The sequence below is a fragment of the Ochlerotatus camptorhynchus genome, unplaced genomic scaffold (assembly GCF_037179485.1).
Source record: "Ochlerotatus camptorhynchus isolate MF236.1 unplaced genomic scaffold, CSIRO-AGI_Acam_v1.1 ptg000160l, whole genome shotgun sequence".
In the NCBI taxonomy this organism is placed as follows: domain Eukaryota; kingdom Metazoa; phylum Arthropoda; class Insecta; order Diptera; family Culicidae; genus Ochlerotatus; species Ochlerotatus camptorhynchus.
Window position 1 is genome coordinate 128,881 of NW_027040650.1, and position 22,048 is coordinate 150,928.

At 36.6% G+C, this 22,048-nt stretch overlaps 1 protein-coding gene across 1 annotated transcript in view; it reads right to left on the reverse strand.

The window, feature by feature from the left end:
• Golgin104 (Golgin 104) overlaps positions 1-22,048 on the reverse strand; it is a 192,719-nt gene that overhangs the window by 108,839 nt on the left and 61,832 nt on the right. Inside the window, exons 2-3 of the mRNA XM_065222206.1 lie at positions 14,063-14,275; positions 13,887-14,006 (exon numbers count right to left, since the gene is read on the reverse strand). Of these exons, the coding sequence (XP_065078278.1) occupies positions 13,887-14,006; positions 14,063-14,275 (333 nt within the window). The remainder of the gene's footprint in view (positions 1-13,886; positions 14,007-14,062; positions 14,276-22,048) is intronic.

Sequence of the window (22,048 nt, forward strand, 5' to 3'; positions counted from 1 at the left end):
AAGAGGTTGTAATTTAAGTTTTTGACCAATAAAACTTGTGAATTCCCCTTTAAGAGCATCACAATTAACGATTTTACGATTCGTAAACGCTCACTCTGAGTGAACACTCACGAATCATAAAATCGCTGATTGTGATGCTCTGAAAACGAAATGGACAGGATTTATAAGTCAAACACATACTTTGAAACCTATTTTTACAAGCATAACATATCATTAGAACATCCAATAATTTCAAAATTAAAAAAAAAAACATTTTTTTTATAGCAAGTGAGTGGAAGCAACCTTGAATAATAGATCCAAAAAACTAAATTTCATAAATTTTGATACACTGCAGATATTTTAAATAAATATGATTACATTAGCAAAAATCACCATCATAGCACCCCTCAGTGGGACGTTGTATGGGAGCAAGCAACCAATTTGTTAGTTTAGTGTCAAAAAGTGAATTTATTATTTTGCTTTAGCTATAAATAACTATGATTCAACTTCTAGAATATTACGCCCCAACTGTAACCCCAACTGCATACCTTCAAATAAATATTCTTCAAGTGCGTCACTGATATTTTTATCAGGATACCGGGTTGCTCAGAAAGAATTCTAAGGACTTTCAGGATATCAAAGATTGTTTGTGCAAACGTCAACTAAGTGTGAACAAGAACAAACAGGTGCTGCTGGTAGTGGAATCAATGTACCATCTTCTGTATTGTATTGAATCCCTATCAATAAAATGCAATAGTTCGTATGCCTGTCAGGATGGCCAGATAATCGGTCGTGTTTCAATTTCATCAGGTATTACACAACGTACGAAAGTTCTGCCCGTGCGTGATCAAAGGTCTTAAAAAAGTCCTCTGCATATTATCCAAGACTGCAGGATGATCAGGTTTTATTCGGAAGATCTTGAATTCTTCAACCATTCGAATAATGTCTATCAGGTTGGTCAAATACTATAACAAAGACCTTCGGGATATCACAAATATTAAGGAAGTTATCTGAAATTTGTTTCAAGACTTCAGGATGACCAGGTATAATTTAGAAGATCTACAGCTGTTTATAAATTCAAATCACGTCTCTTACGTTTTATTTTTTTTATACCGGGCTGCTCTATAATTATTCCTAAAACATCTAGGATTTCAAAGATCTAAAGGAAGTCCTCTGGCTATTTTTCCAAGACTTCAGAACTATCAGATTTTATTCTGAAGACCTTGAGCAACCATTCAAATTATGTCTCTGAAATGTTCTATCATGATAACAGGTTGCTCAGAAATTATTCCAAAGTGCATCAGGATATCAAAGATCTCAAGAAAGTCCTCAGAATATTTTCTCAAGACTTCAGGATGAACAAGGAGGAACAGGTATTATTCTGAAGATTTAGAAGTGACCAACAATTCAAGTCACGTTTTTCAGATATTTTTTTTCTCAGTACCAGGTTGCTCAAAAAATATTCCAAAGACCTTCAGGATATATATCTAAAGGAAGTCCTCATGATATTTTCTCAATACTTCAGGATGACCAGGTATTATTCCGTAGATCTAGAACTGTTCAACAATTCAAATCACGTCTCAGATATTTCTGCTCCTTTTGAGCTAAAAGAACCCCCAAAACAGGGGGCAGAGAACAGGGACAATATGTTTATCATAGAACATCAAAGAACTTTCCAGAACTTTCCCGAAGCTCAGAACATTCCGAAAAGTTTACGTAATATCAGAGAACTTTAAACATTTTTGGACTTCTTGTAAGCTTCCTAAACTTTGTTAAAGCTCGAAGCAACTCTTAACTATTAAGAAGCAGATAAGTAGATAATGTTAATGCTTAATGTTAATGTTAATTTGGCGATTGTGTTTTCACGTCGGCCTGTTTAGTCATAGTCTGTAAAACTAAAGAAACTGCAGGCTGGCTTAAAGGATTATTTCAACAGTAACTCCTTGGTCAGGGGTAAAGCTGTTAGCAGGGGATGAAAAGGAAATCCCGCGTCCTGAAATACTCATTGGTTTCTTCCCTTGGAGTTCAGAGGACAACAATGAAGAAATTCTGACTCTCCTAGAAAGTCAAAACGATAAGTTGGCTGTTGATGCATGGCGGATACTGCAACGCAACGTAAAAACCAACATATAGAACCAGTTTTCACTGTCGTTGGAGGATCCTTGAACTCCATCAAAAACAGTAAATTCATCCTTGATTTCAAGTTTGGAAATGCCAACATAAGAAAAAAAAAATCCAAAAGAGAAATCTACATGATGGTAATGAAAGACCAGGGCAAAAGACTCACGTAGGCACTGGCGATGACAAGATGATCATAGATCAAATTGACGAAATCCCAGGACCAAGTGGTGTCGAGAGCAAAAAAAAACAAACCGTAATGCTCCTGACCACACAACAAATACAGTCGGTGACAAAAGAAAAGAAAAGAATACACCACAAAAACAAGGATCGAAGCCAGGATACAAAATTAAAAGGATCCAAGCAGAAAAGAATCCAAATAAGGGGAACCGCAAAACCAATGTTGGGGAAGAACTAAATCCCCATGCGAGCGGCGAACAACAACAACTTCAACAACAATAAAATCAAATTTGTTCAAGTAAACCTTCACCATGCAAAGGGAGCAACTGCTGTACTTTGTACAAGGTTCACAGAGAGAAAACTGGACATTGTCCTTATCCAGGAGCCATAGACAAATAAAAGTAAGATATTAGGAGTTCCTATAAAATCTTGCAAGTTAATTTACGATGAAGGGCAATTAGCTCCAAGAGCTGCAATTTTAGTAAATGGAAGAGTAAATTTAGTTCCTAATACAGAATTTATAAAAATAGACATTGTTGCGGTCCTGATGGAGGTTCCAACAACTCACGGGAAAACGGAAATATTTATTGCTTCAGCATACTTTCCAGGAGACTTGGGAGGTGTACCTCCACCAGAAGTAGCGGCGTTTGTTTCATACTGCAAGAAACAAAATAAGGCTTTTATAATTGGCTGTGATGCAAATGCTCATCACACGATATGGGCTAGCATGGATATCAATACCAGAGGTGAGTATCTTTTAGATTATATTTCTAACAATGCTATAGATATATGTCACAGAGGATATGCTATAACCTTTATAAATGCAATTAGACAAGAAGTTCTTGATTTGACTATGTGTAGTCAAATTATCTCAGACAAATTCAAAAATTGGTATGTGTCAGACGAAATATCTTTGTCTGATCACAAGCAAATATTATTTGCAAAGTAAAATTTAGCTGGTCAACAGCTTACACAAACTTTTAGAGATCCTAGGAAAACAGACTGGGAGCTATATAATTCAGAGCTAGTGGCAGGAAGAGATACGATAGCAATTAGCTTAAACACTTGTGAAGAACTTGAGAATAGTTCTAAACTAGCCCAAGGCTTCGAAATAATTGGCTTCGCAGATGATATAGTCATAATTGTACGAGGAAATATGATTGTATTATCGCAAAAGAAACATTCGGTAAACAGTGGGGACTGAAACCGAAAATGATCCATTGGATTTACTCGGAAATTGTGAAACCCAGGATTACTTATGGTGCATTGGTCTGGTGGCCAAAAACAAAAGTGAGTGCTCAGAGAAAGTTAGAAAAACTCCAAAGGTTAACAACTCTCTCAATAACAGGTGCAATGAGAAGTACACCATCCAAGGCATTGGATGCTTTGCTTTATATGCTACCATTGCATCAAATTGTACAATTCGAAACCGAAAAGAGTGCTCTAAAGATTACAAGGTCAGTGAAACTCTTTGAAGGAGACCTAAGAGGACATCTTAGGATTCTAAAAACTGTTAGTATCAACTCTCTAGTAAGGAACAACGAAGACTGGATGGAGAAAAGATACAATTTCAATTGACTTTTTCAAGTATTTGACCCTGGGCGTATATCATGGCAATTTGGTGGCCCGGTTCTTCGTCCAGGATCGATTGTTTGTTATGCAGATGGTTGGAGCAGGAGTAACTGGCCCAGGGATAGAAATATCGGTTCCTATGGGCAGATGGTCAACTGTGTTCCAAGCTGAAATCCAAGCAATTTTAGAGTGTTCCGTTATATGTTTGCGTAGAAACTATAATAGCGGTAAACTCCATCGAGGATAATACGCCAATCTCGTACTATCCTCTTTTTTGCTAAGCACCATGGCGTATTATCCTCAATTTAAATCTTGGATTTTACTGTAATATCCCAATTTCGGGGTATTAATGAAAATTCGAGATTTTCAACAAGTACGCAGCCAAAACAAAATCTGGCTCTCTTCGCTATCACACACACACACATACTCAACAAATGTCATGTCAATCGCCCTTTCAGCGGGCAGGACTTTTCAGGTTTGTCCAAAAAACCCACAGTCAAACCAGCGGCTTCATCTGCAGTAACCAGCGCGGACAATTAACAGCCACCACTTCAACCCAAACGGATATCGTTCCGTCGATTTGGAGCGATTATGAGTGTCACTAGAATCACTTTTTTGTCACTTGGTGACGAGTCGCGTCCCTGGAGCGATTATGAGCGTCACTTTTCCATCACTTTTTGTAACTCAATAGCGACCCTAATAAGAAATACCAATAACGATAGATAGCCCAAGTTATCGAACTATTCCACAAATGGTTTGGATGATTTCCTTAACACGTCGTTAATAAAAATAACCGTAACAATTTTTTTAGGGGAGTAACGTCATATGGCTACTGACAAGTGAATGCAGTGTTTTTAAAAACTTGAATGACGAGTCGTTTCAGTGGTGATGTTTTGTAATAATATTTCAAAAACTGCCCATAAGTACAAATATTACTTACGTTATTCACTTCGATTTCTTCAATTAAATATTTTACTGTAAAGTATTTGTTGGAGAAATCGAAAAAATCAATCAATTGCGCTCTTTTAGTTCTTCTTTGGGGGCGTGGGTGATAGATGCAAATTATCAAAATGTAGAAAACACTTTAATAAGGTAAAATTGGCATTTTTAAAAGATTTTCAAAAAAAATTTATGTTTTACCATTTAGTCTTAACCAGGATATCAAAAATATCGTAAACCGACAAAATGACTAGCAAAAAGCGAGCCAAAACAAGTAACGGTAAGCATACAGCATTATTTTGATTCCTTTGTTCCAACTTTCTTTAGAAAACACAACTGGCAGTTGAACTAGCTTCAACTGGATTTCGTTCATTGCGATAATGCCTGTGTTAAATTCAAACAGCGGAAAATAATAATTTAAATTTTAAATAATTAAGAGTGCATAAGCATTGTTCTGATGAAGATTATTGTAATATTCGAAACCAGAGAAAAGTTATAAGGGATGCATCAAATCCATTGAAATTATCGACTGAAATGTAAGCTGAGCCACAATATATTGGAATATTCCAGGTTTGTGCAGTATTTAAGAATTTCGAAAGATTTTTTATTCGTATCTGGATTCTAAACGTCATTTCATAAAGGAAATTGGTTGGAAATGCTATCTAGTATGAAACTTTAGTGTAATAATTTATTAGCTAGATGATGGTCTGAAGAGTGTATGTAGATAGTTCCGCTAGAGTACGGCAGTATGAAAATTAAATATAAGTTGAAAATGAGTGAAGGGCTAATTAATGCGACCGTACTAGTCTAAAGCACGCTTCTTTACCCGCATAAATGCGAACCATTACTTAACCTTGCCGAAAATGGTTAAACATTGTTTATAATCCCTGCTAAACTTTAACTGAAGTGGTTATGGAACTTAACATGAACGATTGTGTGATAAACTTTTAACCTTATGAATTATGGTTTTTTGGAACCTTACAAATAATGGGTTGTTAAGAGCCATTACCATTTCAAATTCTTTTTTTCTCCATACATTTTTGGTAAAGGATTATTAATTATTAAGTATTATATTATTATAGGGATTGTTGTTAAGGGATATTGAGGTTAAATTTGCGAGGAAATCTACAATTTAATTCTTTATTGATATTTAGGTTCTTTCATATCCGTGGTATGCATTGAAAATAGGGTTGCTACCACTTATTTCCTATAAACATTTGTTTTTTAACATCAGACCATTGGATGTTATGATGATAATTAGTACTTGGGTTGTAATTTAAGTTTTTGACCAATAAAACTTGTGAATTCCTCTTTAAGAGCATCACAATTAACGATTTTACGATTCGTAAACGCTCACTCTGAGTGAACACTCACGAATCATAAAATCGCTGATTGTGATGCTCTGAAAACGAAATGGACAGGATTTATAAGTCAAACACATACTTTGAAACCTCTTTTTACAAGCATAACATATCATTAGAACATCCAATAATTTCAAAATTAAAAAAAAAAACATTTTTTTATAGCAAGTGAGTGGAAGCAACCTTGAAAAATAGATCCAAAAAACTAAATTTCATAAATTTTGATACACTGCAGATATTTTAAATAAATATGATTACATTAGCAAAAATCACCATCATAGCACCCCTCAGTGGGACGTTGTATGGGAGCAAGCAACCAATTTGTTAGTTTAGTGTCAAAAAGTGAATTTATTATTTTGCTTTAGCTATAAATAACTATGATTCAACTTCTAGAATATTACGCCCCAACTGTAACCCCAACTGCATACCTTCAAATATATATTCTTCAAGTGCGTCACTGATATTTTTATCAGGATACCGGGTTGCTCAGAAAGAATTCTAAGGACTTTCAGGATATCAAAGATTGTTTGTGCAAACGTCAACTAAGTGTGAACAAGAACAAACAGGTGCTGCTGGTAGTGGAATCAATGTACCATCTTCTGTATTGTATTGAATCCCTATCAATAAAATGCAATAGTTCGTATGCCTGTCAGGATGGCCAGATAATCGGTCGTGTTTCAATTTCATCAGGTATTACACAACGTACGAAAGTTCTGCCCGTGCGTGATCAAAGGTCTTAAAAAAGTCCTCTGCATATTATCCAAGACTGCAGGATGATCAGGTTTTATTCGGAAGATCTTGAATTCTTCAACCATTCGAATAATGTCTATCAGGTTGGTCAAATACTATTACAAAGACCTTCGGGATATCACAAATATTAAGGAAGTTATCTGAAATTCGTTTCAAGACTTCAGGATGACCAGGTATAATTTAGAAGATCTACAGCTGTTTATAAATTCAAATCACGTCTCTTACGTTTTATTTTTTTTATACCGGGCTGCTCTATAATTATTCCTAAAACATCTAGGATTTCAAAGATCTAAAGGAAGTCCTCTGGCTATTTTTCCAAGACTTCAGAACTATCAGATTTTATTCTGAAGACCTTGAGCAACCATTCAAATTATGTCTCTGAAATGTTCTATCATGATAACAGGTTGCTCAGAAATTATTCCAAAGTGCATCAGGATATCAAAGATCTCAAGAAAGTCCTCAGAATATTTTCTCAAGACTTCAGGATGAACAAGGAGGAACAGGTATTATTCTGAAGATTTAGAAGTGACCAACAATTCAAGTCACGTTTTTCAGATATTTTTTTTTCTCAGTACCAGGTTGCTCAGAAATTATTCCAAAGACCTTCAGGATATAGATCTGCAACCATTCAAATTATGTCTCTGAAATGTTCTATCATGATAACAGGTTGCTCAGAAATTATTCCAAAGTGCATCAGGATATCAAAGATCTCAAGAAAGTCCTCAGAATATTTTCTCAAGACTTCAGGATGAACAAGGAGGAACAGGTATTATTCTGAAGATTTAGAAGTGACCAACAATTCAAGTCACGTTTTTCAGATATTTTTTTTCTCAGTACCAGGTTGCTCAGAAATTATTCCAAAGACCTTCAGGATATAGATCTAAAGGAAGTCCTCATGATATTTTCTCAATACTTCAGGATGACCAGGTATTATTCCGTAGATCTAGAACTGTTCAACAATTCAAATCACGTCTTAGATATTTCTGCTCCTTTTGAGCTAAAAGAACCCCCAAAACAGGGGGCAGAGAACAGGGACAATATGTTTATCATAGAACATCAAAGAACTTTCCAGAACTTTCCCGAAGCTCAGAATATTCCGAAAAGTTTACGTAATATCAGAGAACTTTAAACATTTTTGGACTTCTTGTAAGCTTCCTAAACTTTGTTAAAGCTCGAAGCAACTCTTAACTATTAAGAAGTAGATAAGTAGATAATGTTAATGCTAGAGTTATTCAAGATTGCTTTCATGTCATTGGCCACATCTTTCTGGACCTTATTAATAAATTATTGAAGAATGGACATGTGCCACAAATTTGGAAGGAATCCTTAGTGGTCCCTATTAAAAAAGTTGCTGGAACGATTAAAGTCGAAGAGTTTCGTCCCATCAACATGTTGCACACATTAGAGAAAATCTTAGAAATTGTTGTTAAAGGCCAGCTGTTGGAGTATTTAAATAGCAACTCTTTGTTGATACCAGAACAATCGGGATATCGGGAAGGTCATTCTTGTGAAACTGCATTGAATTTGGTGTTAGCAAAGTGGAAAGACAACTTGGAGCGTAAAGATACGATTGTTGCTATTTTTTGGATCTGAAACGCACTTTTGAAACAATTTCTAAGTCCTTACTGTTAAGTACAATCAAGCGCTTTGGAATTACGAGTACTGCATATAAATGGTTTGAAAGCTATTTGTCTGACAGAACTCAACGGACTGTTTTTAATGATTCTGTTTCCAGTCCCGTGGGGAACAACCTTGGAGTGCCCCAGGGAAGTGTATTAGGGCCCCTTTTATTTATTATGTATATTAATGACTTGCGACGTGTTTTATGGTTTTGCGACATTAATGTTTTTGCAGATGAAACTGTGTTATTCATTGCAGCTAAAGATTTAGAAGTTGCCGTCTCACACTTGAATGAAGATTTGCAGTATCTAAGTAATGGTTGAAGTATAAGCAGTTGAAATTGAATACAAGTAGAACTAAATTTATGGTAATTTCGCGGAATCGATTAAATGAGAACGTCTCTGTTGTAATTGATGATGAGACTATTGATCGCGTTCAGGAGATTAAATATCTTGGCGTGATTATTGATGATAAACTTAAGTTCAACTCTCACATTGACAATGTCATCAAAAAAAATTGCCAAGAAGTATGTAATTCTATGTCGATTGAAAAACCGATTAAAACTATTGCCAGTAAAATACAGATATACAAATCAATCATCTCTCCTCATGAAGACTTTTGCCCATCCATTTTATTTCTGTCCAATGCAACACAAATATCGAGATTACAGCGCTTGAAGAATAAAATAATGCGTTTGATTTTGAGATGTAATAGATTCACTTCCTCAACTTTGATGCTAGACGCTTTACAATGGTTGTCGGTGAAGCAAAGAATTGTATATTTGACTATGGTGTTCATTTTTAAAGTAGTTAACGGTTTGCTGTCTCGATCTTTGTGTGATCGAATTGAAAGAGGAAGTGACTATCATATATAAATAATACTAGAAACGCGGATGAAATAAGAACACCACATTTCTTGACTTGTGTTTCACAGAATTCATTATTTTTTAAAGGAATAAATGTTTTCAATTCGATGCCTAGACACATTAAACGTACAACAACATTAGCAGAACTTAAGAGACATTGCATTTCACACGTTAAAACTGTCTTTTGAACGGTTATCCAGTGATTTTTTTTTATGAATTGACAAATTATGTATCTTGACGAAGTTATTTTTAACGGATTATTTTGAATGGATAGCTGTCATAACGACTTTTTTAATAATTATTGTAGCACTGCAAAAACTATTTTGTTTGCCACGATGGTGGTGATGGATTTTTGATATTTGATTTAATAGTAACTACTATTTTTTAGTGGTCTACAAAGGTTTGAGCCTTGCGTGCGTATTACAGATATAGAGGACTGAATTTAACATTTGAAAACAAAAAATGCAATTTTGAAGCTTATTTGGAAGATACCTTGAGTTAGTAGTATGTTTTCTGGCAAATGTCGGGGATTCGTGAGCATTCCTGACATTGCTGAAAATTATGATAGCATCAGGTTGCAGGGTTGTTAGTGTAATAGGATACTTTGTTGATTGTTCATTAACTCTTGATTGCTTGTAATACTTACTAATATTTTAGGTGGACAAAAAGGCGTACTAAGACGTGGACGCCTAAGCTTTTTCACATTTATATCGCTGTGAAGCAACTGTAAACTCAAGAGGGAATTTATATCTGTAAATGTATACAGCTCGTTTTTTTTGCTAACCTGGTTAAAATTTTTACATTTAATTATCTTAAAGATAAATCGTCCAGCTCAAACCTTTGTAGGGGTAAGAGGTGGGACCATCATCATCATCACCATAAACAAGGCTAAAATATTTGAGAGAGCGCAAAAATCAAATTATCATAGCAAAACCATGTGAATATTACAATGCCAATCATTCGGGAAATTATGAACACATTTCTTTATACAGAATCTGATCCAGGTTCTCCGGAACTAATTTTAAACTAATGGTATTGACTGAAATATTCCACGGAGTGCAACATAACGAGCCCAAGTGAATATTACAATCCCAACATTTCAGCTGGTTACTGGGGTCAGTAAGCAACTGTCCAGTCGCGTCTTTCATAGGCATCTTTGGATTCATCCTTGCTCCAATCATACGTCGTAATATATCGCAGAGGTGAATATCGCCGGTTGTTGCGGCATACTCTCCTTCGTCGGTCAGGGAGTCCATCCACACTCGCTTGTGCCGTCTGCAATTGCGGTTTACTTGCTTCTATAGAGCTATAGAGTTGACAGGCTTCGTAATTGACTCCTCGGGTTCTCATCCGCTCTATCGCAGTTTTTGCTTCTCTACGCTCCACAATATTCTACCAGGTGTAATCCATGATCCACTCTTTTCGCTCACGTAATGTAATATTCACAATAGGAAATATAATTTCTATAGTGATTTGATGTGCCGCACTCTATGGCGCAGTCATTGGTCTGGAATGATTTACAGGGAACAACTTTTTCATACAAGCAATCATATGGAAAACGATTAATATCGACTTCCCCAAAGAGGCCATTGAATCACATCCCGAAAGGTGGCAGTAATCATCAGGGTCATATTATATTGGCATCGTAATAATATTCAATTGGATTTGCTGTGGTAATTTAACGTGTCACAACGCAAGTAGCACATTTCCATCTCGAAAAGTTGAAGCAGCCTGTTTATGACTGATACAAGTCGCATAGAAGTTGCCACTAACGATTCGTACTAGGGTATGGAGTATTTAAGTCATGACCATAAGTCCAAAATGACTTCCAGAGAACCTGTATCAGATCCAGATTTCTAGGAATATTTTAGCTAGGACCGGTTTTTTCCTCTGTTCGGGACCTAATAGCACTGCGACAAATAATTTGATCTATTGTAGCATATCCCGTGTCCTTAGTTTAGTGCATGTCCTATTACTCCATCACTATTGATTGAGAGATGATGAAGTATTCGATTTTTTTAAGACATTTTTGCATTTATCGCAAGGATCCGACTATAATTGAAAGGTCTCACTATTTATACACAGCAAAACATAAATTTTAACAATACATCCAAGAGGATGCACTTCAATCATGTCGAAAATCTCATGTATCAAAAAACAAATGCAGTAAAAGCAGCGTAATGTCAGTTTATGCACGGTATTAATGATAATTTTATCCTTTTTGGCTAGTAATATTACATCATATTTTTGACACGATTGAATTGCATTCACTTTGATGTGATATCAACATTATGTTTTTGCTGCGTACCCTTCGGAGTGTTGAAACACCCTCCAAAGCGCACCTTTGTCAGTCAAAATTGGATTCCTTAGCAACAAAATTAAACAATGACACCGATAATGACCATGAATCAGAACCCTAGTCTTAACCACTTCAAACTAGAGAACAACGAATAGAAGATTAGGAATCACATAGAAGAAGACTAATAACTCATTTTTTCCTTGTTTCAAGATCATCTTCGGTAGACAAAGCTGAGTCTTGTCACTATCAACATCAACAAGTAACACTGTAAAAAGTAACAAGGACTAAGATGTGTTCCTTTGATTACTGAAAAATCCTGTTCCCCTAATTTTAAGTAGTCAGGATTAGGAATCGGTGGTAGATCTAACATCTCGTAACGTACCACGAAAAGATGATCTACCCACGTTACAGGGCAGCTAGGACCGTTAGTTAATATTTACTTCCGGAGCACCACGGTCATATCCTGGATGGTGGCCACTGTCCTCAGATTTATATTTTGATTGCATTATAATATTCCCCTCGGTTGAACATGCATGAGTTTACGTACCACGCGATATAGTAGCTTCGAATATATAATTCCTAGGCATAATCCAGAATCTACGGAACCAGTTACTGGAGGCATTGGAACAGATGACATATGACAATGAAATTATCTGAAATAATCGTTCATGGCCATATCCTATGATTTGATATGCAGTATGATTCATTTGCCTCAAATATGACTATGGCCTAAAGAACTGGGTTTCAGGATCACAGGAACCGATGTCAATGTGGCCATGTCACAGGATTCATATCAAACTGTTTTCATTAGGCATATCTACTTTTTGTCGTGATTGGAACCACCACATGATATGGTTTTCATAAATATGATTATACCTTACCGTATCTATTGCGGAATCTATGAAATGGAATTCCAAAATCCCGGAACCGATGCCAACGTGACCAAATGCCACAAATAATCTTTATCGACCTTATCTTATCACGTTAACATGATTTGATATGCAACATGATTATTATACAGCGAATGTTACTGTGGGGTATAAAACCGGATTCCACGGATTTCCCGGAACCGAAGCCAATGTGCCCATATGTCATCATATACACTAAAACCTGATTTCATTGATCATAGCTTGTCATTTTGGCATAATATGATATCATAACCTCAATTTAATTATATTCCAACAAACCGTTCGCCAGAATTCACAGATCCTCGTTCCGGAAACGATGCCAAACTGGCCAAAATCATCTCAAATCATCTTCATTCACTTGATTCTACCTATTTGACATGATTTGACATGCCACAAGATACTTTTGCCTGAGATATTACTATGTCCTAAAGAACTGATTTCCTGGACTCCCGGAACCGATAATATAGTAGCCATACGTTATGGAAATATCTAAATTCAGTATTACTAATCATATTTCATCTATCTGATATCATTTTCTGCACGGTTGTCGGTTGTCTATCACGTGAAAATTTAAAACATTTGGCCAAACTGGTTAGAAAAGTACAAAAAAACACAGACATATTTACATATCCCAAGAACGAGGAGGGTTTTGATGGGGTGGTACCTACGACGAAAGTTGGTTAAACTATTCCCGTTAAATAAAAGTCCAAGTTTATGAAAATCGGATGAGGCATTGCTGAGAACGAGTTTGTTGATACAAATTTGTTCGTCCTGGTACTTTACGGGTTAATTCAAGTAATTAGAATTTTGCAATTATTTCAATATGCGCTTTTAAAATTGCATATTCAAATCTTTCCCTTTCAACATTGGCTCGATTAACATCACCCGGCGGACACTTGGATCCTGCATTCAATTTATTTGTTCTGTTTCTATTCACACTTTTCTTTATCAATGTTGATGTTATTCACAATACTTAAGACCGGACCCGGAAATTGAATTAATGTAGTGAATCTACGGACCCACGTTGACCGCAAGAAAAGACAAAAAAAGACAACTCCAGGGTAAGTGAGCGAGTTTTTGGCCCCAGTGGTCGTCTAATGAACAAAATCTTAAATTTTACATTTTGTCATGCTTTACGAAATTTATTTCGGTACCAAGTTAGAGCACATATTTTGCAATATATCTGCGCAAAAAGAACGATGAACATTTAGGAACGATTTAGGACCTAGGGCCAAAAACAGGAGCACTAGTACCATTGCTGGCACAATTACCGTTTATAAAAAAAACATACTCACATGTTTGCATTCTATCTCTTTTCTTAGCTTTACAGTGTTCCATCTGCATTTGGTTTCTAAGGAAGAAATCTCCGTTTTTAATGTTTCAATATCCCTTAGACAATGAATATGCTCTTGACACTAAAAAGATTATTAACAGTTATGCTAACAGTAATACAAATGATACATTTAAATACCTTTACATCCAATGCGGCATTGATACGCATTTTTTCGTCTTTTGCAGCTTTGACTCTGTTGTTCAGTGTGTCACATTCCTTCAATATCTTTTTCTCTCGTTTTTCAGCTTGTTCTAATTGACTTTTTAAATCAATTACATTTTTTTCTACAATCGCAAATCTCATTACAATACTTTCCTTATCTCGTACTGCCGACAACTGCTCTTTTTGAAGCTGAAAAAAAGTTATAGTAGTTATAGTAGTATTCAATATTTATGTACATATTATCAAAAAGACTTTGATTTGCGGCGTTGGGTTATATGCGCAATTTATGTCATGGCCAATTAAACAGGAGGATTAATGGCTGGCTAGTCACATGCACTACATAGACTACATAATCACCATAGAAAGGGATAAGGATACTGGTGGGTAGCAATGAAAATAACGTAAAAATAACTTGAATTTTTCTTAGAAAGAATTGCAACACTATGAACCAGTAATTTCCATTGATAATAAAATTTAATAAATTTAAAAATCCGTACGAGGTAAGTTGTAGAACGCACAAAAAGGAAGTAAGCCGCTTAAGAATATAGCAAAACATTAAAAAAAATAGAACCGGGACTTCGAGTATCCGGATATTTTTATTTTTCAATGTTATTAAATTTTGGCGATCTGTCATTCCACATCAGGTCACACGGGCAACCTAGAACCAACTTTGTTCCAAATATTTAGAACAGTAAAAAAGAAAATTGTGAAAGGGAGAATAAACTTAAATTTTCACTATCCGGATATCCGGATAGTTACTATCCGCATGATAACCATCTCAACGTTTTCTCAATTAATTTTATTTCAATATTGGGCACTAGAAAGCATGATATTCTATAAAATCAATTCATCGATATTTAATTTGTCGGAAAGTAATTCTATTGAAAAAAACTGAAGTATCCGGATAGTTGAAGTCCCAGCTCTAATATAAAACCGTAAATTGCGGTTGCGTGCACTTCGAATTCCGCGGCACTAGCTCGAAACGATTATGCCTCTTGATTATTACACTCTTAACGAATACATTAGAAGGGGCTGCCGTATTTATCATAAGGTAATTTGCATAAGATTTTTTAACAAAGAGCCGTTAGGTATAATGATCAATTGGCATAAAATACACATAAAAATTAAAGGGTTTTGTCCTAGACACAAGCACAGTATGACGTAGAACTATGCCAAATTAATGTATGTCATACATTTTTGACTATTATACTTTATTTTCAAATTTTCAAGTATTTCAATGTTTCGATTATGGTTCAAAACTCGCGATAATTCATGTTAGCATAATCAGACCACCGTTCATATTACGCATGAGATAATGTATTTAAATGTAATGTAAGAGATGAAACAGCCTCTGGCTGAAAGTCTCGCTAATAAAGATAACCTAACCTAACCTAAATGTAATGTTAAGAATTGACAGAATATTCCCTACATAACTACACTGCCTATAATCCCATATGAAAAAGTAGGCATTGAGAAATTGGAAGTTGAAGTTAAAAAGTGCAATTTCCATGAAAATATTAAAAAAAAATCATAGTAAATTAAAACAGCAAAAAAGGTTATCTTCCATTTAATTCCACTTAATTAATTTTGGTATCCATGACAGATACGTATTTCGACTACAATGTGCAGTCTTCATCAGTGTCATTCCCACTAAAGAACTTTTTTGCTGTTTTATTTAGCATTCCGCTAACAACCCAATTTCATTACTTCATTATGATGGCTACCAAGCCTTTAGGGATTTTCCTTATTAGAGAGTTGTATAGATTTTTCTCCTTTAGCTTACTTAAATCTTTGGTTTTTATTAGTTAGGTAGGTTCCGATTCAACACATTGTAGTTTCATTTTTATACCTATGATCTTGACTTTTTTACCTAGGGGATGAGTACTTAAGGGGGTTAGATTTTGATAAGTTCTTTAGTGGGAATGACACTGATGAAGACTGCACATTGTAGTCGAAATACGTATCTGTCATGGATACCAAAATTAATTAAGTGGAATTAAATGGAAGATAACCTTTTTTGCTGTTTTATTTAGCATTCCGCTAACAACCCAATTTCATTACTTCATAGTAAATTAATCGATAATTTTGTCAAGTTAAAATCAGTAGCAATGCAGCTTGCATGGTTTGTTATATCAGTGAAAAATAAGGCGATTAAAAAAGCAGAACTGTAACTTAGCGTCTGGACTATATAATTTCAGGATGGGACTGATATGCGATTACTTTGCTTGATGGGACAAACTGACTTGATGTTGTTTTCACATTTTTCATTATTTAAGTCCGTAGTTTTATCTCGTAATATGTAAGTAGATGCCAATTGTTAGTGGATAGCGTTATCTTAAAATTGACGAAAATCCATATGGGACTGATATGGGACTATAGGCAGTTAGGTTATTAGGTTGATCAATGTTGAGCTATTTTGCTGTGATCAATGTGCACTAAATTCGACATCGACATGGACTGCAACAGGAACTGACACTATATGTCGTCACACATTTTTTGTTGATTTGCACCTCAGTAACGCCATGCATGTTGTGGTTTATAACAATTCGCAAAAATACATTATTTTTTTTCAGTAGCTCCATCATAAGTTTTGAATTAGGTCTCTGAAGCAGAGAAGAGAGTGAAGGTTGAATTTTATGATAACGCAACAGGCAGTTGTTTTCCCTATCAGAAGACGGAACTTTCAATAAGGTTTTCCACGAGACAGTTGCGATCAGCTGACTTTTTTGATTACCAAGAATTTTTGACAGATCACAGTAGAACTGGCAGTTTATTCTCATATGAATTTCTGCTTTGTTTATGTTTACATTCAGCACCATTAACACCAGATCACTCACACACTCTTGGTTTCTAGCTGTCAGTTCCACTGAGAAACGTCTCTTGGATCACCTTATATAAGAGAGATGAGAGAGAATAAGCTGGCAGTTCTACTGTGATCTGTCAAAAGTTGTTGGTAAACTAAAAAGTCAGCTGATCGCAACTGTCTCGTGGACAGCCTTATTGAACAAAATGTTGGTTCAAATGTCAGCGAAGTAGGGGAGAAAGGGGTATAAGGATTATACTATGTATGTATGATTCCGAGCTTTCGGTACCTGATGTACTTTCGATTTCCAGCTCCCGTAAAAATATTGGTTATTGGTTATTGCTCCTCGAATGGTCTCAGGATCTACTACCAAAACGTGCGCGGGCTGAGGACTTTAATCGACTCGTTTTTCCTGGTTGTTGGAGAGGCCGAATATGATTTGATTGTGCTGATAAAAACGTGGCTGGACGACCGAATTTACTCATCGCAACTTTTCGGGTCATTTTATTCCGTCTTCAGAACTGACCGGTTTTCCCTAAACAGTCAAAAATCACGCGTCGGCAGAGCCCTGATTGCAGTATCAACGAAACTAGCCAGCTACGTAAGTACGTCACCTATTTCCAGCCAACTGGAACAGAAGGAAAAGAATCTACCAATCTACCTGCCCACCGACCGCAAAAACGACTGCACGATCATTCGTGAGCATGTGGAATCGTTAGGCTCGATTTCTTCTCAATTAAAACTGCTCTCCCGCGTATTTGGCGACTACAATCAAGCTGGTTTGCAGTGGCGCTTTACAGACAGTGGCACACCATTAATTGATCAACTGCGTTCGCATATGCCGGTTGCTTGCTGTGCTCTTTTGGACGGTTTTAACTTTTACGGGTTCACAGAAGCGAATACGTTTCCGAACCGAAATGGAAGTTTGCTAGATTTGCTTGTCCTGAAAAATGATTCCGCATTACTGTGAACCTTCGCACGAGTCCGAAAAGTTTTTGGTCGTTTGTCAACTCCAAACGGAAGGAATCCGGGTTGCCTTGTTCCATGTTGTTAGGGAATTACTCGGCTAATAGCGAAAGAGAAAAAGACGACTTGTTTGCTCGTCATTTAAGGCAAGTGTTCCACGATTTCTCCGCTTCGCCGGCACAAGTGCTGGATGCTACTGTTGGGATGCCACGTGATGTGTTTATTTTTGATATTCCGCGCATTTCAGAAGTCATGGTGATAGCCGCAATACGCTAAATGAAGCTTTCGTTCGCCGCCAGACCTGACGGCATTCCGTCATCAGTTAGTTCTAAAACGTTGTGTAGCCAATATCTGCCTTCCACTTATGAGGCTATTCAATCTTTCGGCACAGCAATAGCCAACACGAGCCAATTCGAGCAATTAACCGGCAATTCAACAACTTCTTTTATATGTTCGACTTCAATGTATTAGCTGACGTGTTTCGTCATCGGTTACTTGGCCTTTTCCGTTGACCGTAACTATTTAGTTTAAGTTTTATTCATTCAGACAAAAATTGTCAGAGTTGGTTGTAAATGCTAACATGAAGCTTTAGTGTGATAATGTATTAGCTAGAGAATGATCTTTAGAAGATAATAGGTGGATAGTTCCGTTAGTGTACGGCAGTATGAAAATTGAATAGAAGTTGAAAATGATCGACAGTATAAATTCAAACGCACATCTTTTGCCTAACCCGTACGATGTACGCGGAGACTTGAAGTATGTCTTCAAGTCTACAGGTAAAAGATGTGCGTCCTCCTTTTGCTAATTACTGACTGCAGCTGTGGAATAGTTCTAGCGACGTTTCATCACTACCTAAAGCCCCACGTTACGAGAGCATTTCCTGTCGATGGTGTATTATAATGCAATTCTTCTTTACCCAACTATTGTGTTGCTCCTCTCGTCATGACCAACTTGGTCATCTCAGAAAAAAAGCAGTAGAGTGGTTGTTGCGTGTTGTACCATCATCAGCATTGTTGACGGCTACTCCCGCCTTGAGTAGTTACATTCAAAGTGTTTTTATGTTACTTCATACGCGAAGTTGGCGATTTTCAGAGTTGGTTGGAAATGCTAACATGAAGCTTAAGTGTGATAATTTATTAGCTAGGGAATGATCTTAAGAAGATAATAGGTGGATAGTTCCGTTAGTGTACGGCAGTATGAAAATTGAATAGAAGTTGAAAATGATCGACAGTATAAATTCAAACGTACATCTTTTGCCAACCCGTACGATGTTCGCGGAGACTTGAACCATTTCATCAAGTCTACAGGCAAAAGATGTGCGTCCTCCATTTGCTCATTACTGACTGCGGCTGTGGAATAGTTCTAGATGTGCGTTTGAATTTATACTGTCGCATTAATGGCCCTTCGCTCATTTTCAACTTCTATTCAATTTTCATACTGCCGTAACGGAACTACCCACTTACGCTCTTCTTAAGATCTTTCTCTAGGTAATAAATTATCACCTAAAGCTTCATGTTAGCATTTCCAACCAACTCTGAAAATCGCTAACTTCGCGTATGAAGTAACATGAAAACACTTTGAATGAAATAATTGTCAGTTGAATGTTTCAATATACAAATAAACAAATAAACAAATACGGGGTTAAAGCGCATCTTTGTTCTCCATAACGTAAAATTATCATGCATCATCATTATGTACTTTATAGCGTTCGTAGAAAAATGCAAAATAGATTATTGTGACTTTTCTCAAATCAAACTTTGGTTTCCAATAAGTAGGTGCTTAGTACAACATTAATTGAAAATTGGGGGGATTCAGTTATTGATTTTCAAAGTCAGAGCAAAAGCTCGTATACAGCAAAGACGTTGATAGAGACGCGCGAAGGAAATTTCTATCAAAAAGCAGCACAGTTTTTGAGGGATATTCTGGCAATGTCACTGGCAACCATGTTTTTCCGAATGGCTTAAAATGACTTTCATACAGTGCCGCAATGCTATTGAGAAAATTTTAACGTTCGACCGGAACTGAATAAAAATTAAATGCGCGGCAACATTTTGCAAAAATAAAGCGAAGACGAGAGAGCCAGTCGCTACATGACAGTATAATTTTTGTCATAATTTACTGTTTTGCTTGCAGCGCAATCATTTTGATTACCATAAAAGTAAATAAAACGTTCCGATTCGAATTTTTTATCACTAATCAATGTTGTATTCAATTGAATCAACAATAAATAAATAAATAACAGATATCAAATATTTTGCTCCTGCTTGTTGCAGGACCAAATGCCACAACTGGTTTATATCTTTTCAACTATAGTCAAAATATACAACACAATAAATACTTTATCTTCCGCTATCCAATAACCCAATAAACATTGAATGTTGAATAAGAGCTTATTCAGGCAAAAACAAGCTTCTTGAGCTAAAAAATTGCTTATTCAGCTGTTGATCAACTCAAATTGTTTGTTGGGAAGCCTCCTCCATCAAAACGGGAGCCGCTTCCAGTAGTTTCATTGTATAGCAGTATCGCCAACGATGGGCAGAGCGCTTCCATTTCAGCAATGGACGCATATCGCGTTCAGCACTCACACACTCATCACGAAACGGTTGATTTCCAAAGTCGACGACGCATCAACCGAAAGAACTGTTGATGAAGAACAATGAGGATGACCACACAATGGTTGCTGCGGAGTAAACAGACGATCGCGTGACACACATCAAGAGTTGCCTGCTTCTGTCGACAGCCGAGTGAACACTGCAGATAGATATGTTTTAGTCAGTTGTTGATAAATCACATGCTGGAAGTTAGACTACCAGTGCCAAAAGCTATCGCCCCATCCAGCCTCTTGTCCTCCATCTCGAAGCTATTCAAAAAGTTGTTACTCAGCCATCTGCTGGTGTTTTCAAATGATAATAACATCTTTCTCAAAGAGCGATTCGGGTTTAGGAAAAGCCAACTCACAAGGGTTATCAACATCATCAAGCGGAACAAGTTTCGTTTCCAAAACATCTGCCATGGCATTGTTGGACGCCGAGAAGGCGTTCGACAATGTCTGGCATGATGGCCTAGTGTAGAAGCTGCATCGATACCACTTCCCGATCTTTCTTGTCAAGATCGTTAAAGGCTTTCTTAAACAATTCACCTTCTGATACGTTCAACGTTGATGCTGGGGTTCCCCAGGGTAGACTCTTTGGTCCTATCCTCTTCATCATCTTCACGTCAGATGTTCCTCCCCCTCCGGGTGGTAGTATTTTGTCAATGTTTGCGGATGACACTGCCATCATCTATAAAGGTCGAGTGATCCATGCTCTGACGAGAAAACTCCAATCAGGCCTGGATGTTCTGTCCGACTATTTTAAAAGCTGGAAGATTTGTATCAATGCAGCTAAAACACAGACCATACTACTTCCGCACTCCAATTCACCTTGACTTGTCCCATCTGGTCCACCTTGATAATACTCCCATTGAATTGTCAAGTGAAGTCATCTACCTTGGTCTCACCTTTGATATCAAGTTGCTGTTCCGTTTCCATGTAGACCAATCATTCACCAAGTGCAACATCTTGATTAGGTCGCTATATCCACTTATCAACAGAAAGTCCACCCTTTCCATTAAAAACAAGCTTGCCGTCCACAAGCAAATCATCCGCCCGCCATTGAGTATGAAACGCCAATATGGGAGAGCTGTGCTAAGTGCCATCACATCAAACTGCAAAGGATCCAGAACAAGATCCTTAGGATGATCCTCAAGAGTCCCTCGTGGACTCGACATTCTGAGATCCACCGCCTGGCTGATCTTCAGACACTGGAGGAGTGGAGTACGCTCATCCTCGAAAGGTTCATTTACACCTGTCTGAGATCAAATCACGAGATCATACGCAATCTTGCTAATTATGTCAAGTTATTAGTAAGTTAGGTAGGTTTTCAAACTACTTTTAAATTCAAGCTAAACACAGGCCACAGGGGTATCTTATAAACTAGTTGAAAAACGTAAACACGTAAATTAGAAGAACAAATTAAACAAAGATGAAGAGCTATTCAGGCTAATCAATTGGAATCACAACGAGAATATCATCAAAATGTAGACATGGCTGGGTGAGCAATTTTTTTTCTGGGCAAACGGGTGGAATAAATTTTACTGAATTCTAGTAGTTTGCTAATTCATGTCTTTTTTCAGCTTGACATTATAGGGGAGGA